Source organism: Terrapene carolina, unplaced genomic scaffold (assembly GCF_002925995.2).
Source record: "Terrapene carolina triunguis isolate 2854851 unplaced genomic scaffold, T_m_triunguis-2.0 Scaffold247, whole genome shotgun sequence".
Lineage (NCBI taxonomy): Eukaryota > Metazoa > Chordata > Testudines > Emydidae > Terrapene > Terrapene triunguis.
The window spans coordinates 3,704,259-3,712,278 of record NW_020664598.1 but is presented as its reverse complement, the minus strand read 5'-3'; the positions used below and the strand labels follow the sequence as shown (position 1 = coordinate 3,712,278).

Genomic DNA, 8,020 nt, shown 5'->3' with positions numbered 1-8,020 from the left:
GGTTTCGCATGCCAGTAATACATTTTAACATTTTTAGAAGGTCTCTTTCTATAAGTCTATAATATATAACTAAACTATTGTTGTATGTAAAGTAAATAAGGTTTTTAAAATGTTTAAGAAGCTTAATTTTAAATTAAGTTAAAATGCAGAGTCCCCTGGACCGTTGGCCAGGACCCTGCCAGTGTGAGTGCCACTGAAAATCCGCTTGCGTGCCACCTTCGGCACGCGTGCCATAGGTTGCCTATCCCTTTCTTAGACAATATGATCGGGGAACTAAAATCTCAGTGTGAGAGATATGAAGAGGTAGTTATTCTGTCTGGTTTTCTCCATCCCAGACAACTTCAAAATAACTTTAGAAAAGTCAAAGGAGGAAGTTCTTAAACTCATGGGAAAATACTCATATTTTTCTTTAAACTCGGTTCACAAGATTATGTCTTTCAAGATGTATTATTTTACAAAAGACACAGAGGGGTTCAGTTTGTCACTTGGAGTCCAGAGCTACTTGAATTTCATAGAGTCAAGTTCTCTTGATGATGTTTTACCTTACCAGAAATGGAAATGTGTTGACTCTTTCTCACCCTACCAAGTGGCTGGTGATGAACGTGCAAAAAGCACGTTAAGATGTGTCAAAAATTATATGTGTTCAACACTGTTACAGACACAGCTGAGTGACCTTGGTCTCCTTGCAATCTCATCTTTCTCAATTTTAAGATTGGAGCTGGACAGAATCATAGAGCAGTTTGCCAAGGAAACGTGTTGCTGTGGTGCAAGGTTCCAATAAATGGAAACACACAAGCCAACACAGTTAGAGTCCACTTTTGTTTAGGCCTGTGATTTTTGATTGGGGTGTTATGTGTGTTTTGTTTTTTACTTTTCATGTTTAAATAAGCCTAAGGCAACGTGACCATTGAACCCCAGGCAGCGTGTTTGCTGACCAAACTCTGAACCTTAAATCTGCCCCTGCCTGGACTTCAGTCATGACCTGCAGCAGCTCCGGCTTTTCCATTCCCCTCGGACATCCACACCCCTCTGTCCCTACATACTGCTCCTGGCCTGTGGTCCCAACTAGGGTGACCAGATGTCCCGATTTTATAGGGACAGTCCGGATCTTTGGGGCTCTCTCTTATATAGGTGCCTATTACCCCCGACACCCTGTCCCGATTTTTCACCCTTGCTATCTGGGCGCCCTAGTCCCAACTGTCCTGTTCCAGTCCTGAGATCCCCCATGTATCTCAATCCTCCCCTGTAGTACCCACTTGTTAGTACAGCTATGAGACCCATGCAGTGCTGGGTCAATGCCCCTCAATCCTTAGGCTGAGGTCGCTGACCAGAGCTGGGCACGTTTCAGTCATTGTACTCCTGTTCCGGCTCTCCCCACACCCTAGTCTTTACTGTTAGCCGTGTCCCCTTAAATGAACTCTGTCGCTGATTGGTGCGCCTGTTGCTACTTTCTGATTGGCTGGTCAGGTTCCGCCTCCACCACATGTTTCCATCATCAGGTTCTTTGCCGCTTGCCTTCTCGCTGTGAAGCTGAGCCGGAGCAATGTGGTGCAGCCGCCTTCTGAGCTACCCCCTCTCCCGGGGGCAATGTAGTTCCTACAGAGCAAGGGCTGCCCTGGCCCAACTCAACCACGTCCTGGAGTCTGAGCTAGAGAGCATCCGAGGCGCTGGTACCTGGAAGAGTGAGAGGATTATAACATCAAAACAAGGGCCACACATCCACGTAGAAGGCAGCAGAGGAGGTAGGTATTGCATCAATGAAATTTAACGCGTCTCCGGTGTTGGATAGACAGGGGGAGAGGAGAGACACACAGCGCAGTTAGTAAAAGCCACAGAGGATTATGAGAAACTCTATATGAATTTAAGACTATTTAGGGGAGAGAGCAGCACTGTGGCCCATGAAACTCAGCTTTAATATTAATCAGATAATGAACATAGGCCAAAACAGTCTGACCCACCCATGTGCTGGGGGGAGAGAACCTGGATAGAGAACCCTGTGTGCATATGCAGTAAAAATATGAACATTATTATTGAGTGTACTTTATAAAAGACATGGAAAATGCAATATTATTTCAGGAAACTCCTGCTTTGGAGCAATGTGTTTTCAGATTACAAAAGAGGTAGCTGAGATTATTGAATAAAGGGCAATGAAGATCAATAGGTCCCGGGTAGAAGTTACATACACCAAAAGATTGCGGAATGAAGGATTGTTTAATTTAGGTGGGAGAAGTGTTTGAGAAGGTTTAAAGCAGCATTGTCAGGCTAAAATAATATTTTTTTAAAAAAGTAAAAGAATATTGAACATCTAGTTTAATGGACATTGTTTAACACTGTTTATTTTTTGTATTTCTCTCAGCTTGGACAGTGATGTTAGATTAGCCAATTTCAGTTTTTTTTCTAGTCAATATATCTTTTGGGTTCTGCACAAGCACAATGTGGCAAGGCAGTTTGTGAACATAGTATGGGGCTTTTCATTTGTTTTTGTGTTTTTATTTGAGAACTTTTTATTTGAATTAAAAACCAAAACCCAATTCTGTGGGCATCAGTTTTTCTAAAACCTCATTTAATTTTGTTTGTTTTTAAACAAATACATTTTGGGCCTAATTTGACCTGTCTTTATGCCTATAACTGACAGATTTATTATTATGACTACTGTGAAAGATAGTCAGATCCTTCCCACTTATGAAGTCCCATAATATGAGAGCCAGGGATCACTTGATGAAGCGAATGGCAAGTAAATTTAAAGCCAGTCAAAAGAAACACTGCTTCTTGCTGTGTGTAGTCCAGCCTGTGGAATCCTCGCTGCAGGAGTCAAATACTGGAATTGGAGTATTTAAAAAAGAGTTGGATGAATTTATGACCAATAATAACGTTTGTGTTTATGCCAGCTAAAATAAGGCAATCCAAACTCACACTTCAAGAAGCAGAGTGATCACTGCAGGGGTTAGGAATGAATTTGTTCCTTCTTTTTAAGGTTTTTTGGATGACAAACGCAAGGCAGTAGTATTTATGAGCACTGGACTGGGGCTTGGAAGATGAGTTCTTTGCTTTTCTGCAGATTTCTTGCGTGACCTCAGGCAAGTCACTTGGGCTATGTCTACACTGGCAATTGAACGACAAAACTTTTGTCTTTCAGAAGTGTTATCACCACCCCTCCACCCCCCTGAAAGACAAAAGTTTTGCCGACGACAGGCGTCGGTGTGAACAGCGCTTTGTTGGTAGGAGCGCTCTCCTGCCGACAACGCAAACGCTGCTCGAAGTTTTTTGTTGGCAGGAGAGCCATGTTGTTGAAAGTTGTGTAGTGTAGACATAGCCTTAGGCTGTCTGTACACTAGAGACCTTACAGTGGCACAACTCTAAGGTCTCCTGTGTAGTCGCTCTATGTGGGCAGAAGAGAACTTTCCCGTCAGCATAATTAGACCGCCCCCCACGAGTGGCGGTAGCTATGTCTCCTGCCGACATAGGACTGTCTATGCTGGCGCTTTTGTCAGTGTAACTTATGTCACGCAGAGGTGTGTGGGTTTTTTTTTTTTTTTTTCACACCCCTGACCGACAGAAGCTTTTCCAGCAGAAGTGCTAGTGTAGACATAGCCTGACTCTGTCTCTTCAGACTTGAAATAAGGTGGAGACCAGGTGGGTGAGGTAATAGCTTTTATTGGACCAACTTCTGTTGGGGAGAGAGACAAACTCTTCTTCAGGGCTGGGAAAGGTACTGTGAGCATCACCGCTAAGGGCAGGTCTACACCTGCACTGATGCAGCTGCACTGCTGTAGGGCGTCTGCTGAAGACGCTCTAAGGGCTAGTCTACACTGGCAACGCAGCGCTTTAACATGGCTTGTGTGGTCTTGGCAGAGTGCTGGGAGAGAGTGAAAAGTGTTCACCCACAGGCGATAGTCAATTTTTGTCTTTTATCATTTTTCTGTGTGAGTTCATTTGAGACCGTAATGATTGTCTGGTTTCACACACATACAGTATTTGTTACTGGGGAATTTAGTGCATTGGCTGAGGTACACTGCATGTGTAGAATGCATGGATTTTGAAAGGTGTGTTGTGGGGGGTGTTGATCATTATAGCAGTGGAGCTATGTCTGCAGGTTTTGCATTTGTTGTTCTGGCAGGGTCTGGTGCTGCTTTGAGTTGGAGTGTCTTGGTTTGTGGGGAGCTTGCTTCTGATGATGAGCTTGGGGAGTTGTTTGAAGGCCAGAAGTGAGGGATCAGAAAAGATTTCTTTCAGGATGAGGTCTCCACTCAGTATGGATTGTAGTTGTTTGATGAAACCCCATATGGGTTCCAGCGTGAGGTGATGCGATCTACTTCTCTGGTGGAGTGTCCTTGTTTGGTGAAGTTGGTTTTGAGTGTATTAATGTGTATATCCCAGACTTTCTCCTCGGAGCATATTCTGTAGTACCTAAGTGCCTGGCTGTAGATAACAGATTTCTTGGTGTGTTAGAGGTGGTTACTGGATCTATGAGGGTAGGTGTGGCAATCCGTCGGGTTTCTTGTATATGGTTGTCTGTAGGGTTCCATTGCTGAAGCTGATTGGGGTGTCCAGGAAGTTGATGCTAGTGTGGGAGTGTTCCAGAGAGAGTTTAATGGACAGATAGTGGTTTTTGAAGTTGTGGTGGAAATCTGAGAGGGAGTTTAAACCATTTGTCCAGAGGATGAAAATATCATCAATGTATCTCAGGTATATCATTGGTTTCGTGGTGCACTTGTCCAGAAATTCTTCAAGGTAGCCCACGAAGAGGTTGGCATATTGGGGAGTCATCCTATTAACCAGGGCTGTTCCCGTGGTTTGGACAAAGTGTTTGTTGTTGAATGTAAAATTGTTATGGGTGAGGATGTAATGGATGAGTTGGGAGAGCATTTGGGGTGGATATCTGAGGGTTGTCCATTGTCTTGAGGCAGGCAAATATTTGAGGCAGGCAGCCATGCTGTCATTGTGAGGGATGTTGTTGTATAGGGAAGTGACATGCATGGTGGTGAGGATGGTGTTCCAAGGGAGGTTGTTAATGTTACGGAGTTTGTGGAGGAAGTCGGTTGTGTCCTGGAGGAAACTGGGCCTTTGTGCGGTGAGTGGTTTGAAGATGGTTTCTGTGAGTTCCAATATTCCTTCAGTAAGAGTGCTGTGGCCAGATATGATGGGTCTGCCTGGGTTCCCTTGTCTGTGTATCTTGGGAAGCATGTAGAACAGGGGTGGGCAAACTTTTTGGCCCTAGGGCCACATCGGGTACAGAAGTTGTATGGAGGGTCTGGTAGGGAAGGCTGGGGGAGGCTATGCCTCCCCAAACAGCGAGGCGTGGCCTGGCCCCTGCACCCTATCCAGTCCCCCTGGAACCACCACCCCCATCCAACCCTCCCTGCTCCCCACCCCTGACTGCCCCCCGGGACTCCCGCATCCTATCCAATCCCCCCTGCTCCCCAACCCCTGATCGCCCCTGGGATCCCCGCCCCCTATCCAACCCTCCCTGCTCTCCCCGCCCCACGCTACCTGTGAGGTGGGGGAAAGGAGGGCTCAGTCCTTTCCCTGTGCATTTCCCCTGCTTGTTTGGCTGCTCTCCCTGGCAGCTGGGCAGGGCTCACTCCCTGTCTGGGCTTGGCTGCTGGGGACAGGAGCCAAGCATGCTGGGGGTGTAGGGGGGCCCTGGCTTGCTCTGCCCCTGTCCCCGGCAGCAGGGCCCAGGGCCCTTGACCGCCCCCCCTACAACACTCCCTGCTCCTCACCCCCGCTCCCGGAATTCCCCCTGACCGCGCTGCCCTGGAGCACCAGGTCTGGCAGCGTTATAGCCGTGCCGCCCGGCTGGAGCTGCAGCCATGCTGCCCAGGCACTGGGAGAACTGTGACTGCAAGGGAGGGAGGGGCCAGGGACTAGCCTCCGCCCCGCTCACCGTGCTGCCGGGGAGTTGGGCTGGCTCCTCCGCAAGCCTGTCCTGACCCCGCTCCCTGGCAGGAGCTCGGGGGCCAGAGGGAAGGGTCCTGCGGGTCAGATGTGGCCCACGGACCATAGTTTGCCCCCCTCTGATGTAGAAGGTGCCTGGGATTGGTTAGTGGGGGATGAGTTTGTAGAGTTTCTCTTGGAGTTGTTTGGGGAAGGATCTGATGATATTCTTAAGTTCCTGGGTAAATTGCAGTGTGGGGTCTTTTCTGAGTTCTTTATAGTAGGTGGTGTCAGAGAGTTGTCAGTTGGCCTCATTAACATAGTCATCGTGTCTGCTGGTTTGATCACAATCTGGTGGTTAGATTTCAGGACTGTATGGCTGTCCTCTCGGTGGTGGATAGATTATGGTGGATTGCTAAGGATTTCACAATCAATTTTTCCCCCTAAAGCAATCAATGTAATGATCACGGTTTCGTCTGCTCTGTGGTATCCAGTTTGATTGTTGGTGGGGACGTGGTAATTGTGAGTGATGTCGTCATTCTTTGAGGAGGAGACAGTGGAAGAATTGTTCTAGTTTTCCACATGTTAGTATGGCATCCGGTTCTGTAGTGGGACAGAAACTCCGTCCCTTGGGGAGTACAGATAATTTAGCTCCATAAATTGATGACGTTTGGGTGTCATGTAATGTCCATGTAGTAGGTACGGTGCCATGGTTTCTCCCAGAGGTGTTCTGGGTCAGTGTTGTTCTGTAGGTTGTGGAGTAGTTGTAGTTGGTTCCACTTTTTGTTTTTGTGTTGGATGGCTGTCCTCAGGTTTTTTTTTATAGTTGTTTTGGATTTCTTGCATCATTTCCAAGGGAATTTCCTGTTTTGTTTTGTTTTTTTTTCTTCCGGTGTGTGGTGCACTTTTTAACAGTGAGGGTAATTAATCCTGGGAACAAATTACCAAAGGTAGTGATGGATTCTCCATCACTGAAAATTTTAAAATCAAGATTGGATGGGTTTTTTTTTTTTCTATAAGACATGCTCTAATCCAAACAGGACTTCCCTAAATTAATTCCTATGCCCTGTGTTATGCAGGAGGTCAAATAGATGATCACACTGGTCCCTTCCGGCCTCAGCATTGTGAATATCTGCCTCAGTTTCCCCATCTGTCAAATGGGAATGTTAATAATGTTGCCTTTCTCCCACGCTTTCTCTGTCTCTTGCTATGTTTTGTTATGATGCCCAGCACAATGGAGCCCCAGTCACAGTTGGGGCACTATTGTAATACAAAGAATAAAAATTGGCCTGGTACATTGAGAGTAGGAGCTCTAGTTTTTTGGCAAAACCCATGGAGAAAATGCAGACTTTCTACCCCACTGTATATAAATTTCAAAACCCACTTAAAACACCTAAGCCACTCACATGGCCAACCACCATCTTCCATGAGCTGTTCGGTTGTATCACTCTGGGATATACTGTAGAAATGTAATATTCCTATTCTATAAAGCTTAACCCACACCTGGCTGTTGATGATTCGTGTCTGTGACTGCATATCCCTGTCTAGACAAGTACCGATCTCTGGCAGTATTTCGGCCCATTTATACTAAATCACAACAGAAAAACCAAACAAACAGAACTGGGGAAGCTGACTTCTTGATGCCCCCTGATATGGTTAATACATAGGTAAGGACCTGCCTACAAGAGAGAACCAACCTTTGACCGTGTCTTGAGATAGCATATTGCAGCTCAGTCCTCTGACACTGAGGCTTTTGTAGTGTATCTTAAGCCCTTAGGCACTAACTCTGTTCTTCAAATGGAATTAAGAAACTGTGTTTAAACATGCTTGTTGCTAACCTGGTTTTTAAGGGCCTAGGATGACCCTGATCCTGCAAACATATGCATATGCTTTAATTTAAACATGCGAGTGATCTCCTTGAGTTCAATGGGATTACTCGTGTGAGTAAGGATAAGTATGTGCATAAGTATTTGCAGGATATGGGGTCATGGTTTGGCAAGCCAGTGTGATCAGGGCCTAATTTTGCTGATTTCTACATATTTAAAACAAACAAACACCCCTCCACCCCCTCCACCCCTTTTTTTTGTTTGTTTTTGTAGTGTAATGAACATGAAAGGTGGTGGTGTTTTTTTTTTTTTTTTAA

The 8,020-nt window shown here is 45.9% G+C and overlaps 1 protein-coding gene across 1 annotated transcript in view; it reads left to right on the top strand.

Moving 5' to 3' along the window:
- Positions 1-1,503: 1,503 nt before the first annotated feature.
- GCAT (glycine C-acetyltransferase) overlaps positions 1,504-8,020 on the top strand; it is a 15,735-nt gene continuing 9,218 nt past the window's right edge. Inside the window, exon 1 of the mRNA XM_024200100.3 lies at positions 1,504-1,742. Coding sequence (XP_024055868.2) covers positions 1,544-1,742 — 199 coding nt within the window. The 5' untranslated portion in view covers positions 1,504-1,543. The remainder of the gene's footprint in view (positions 1,743-8,020) is intronic.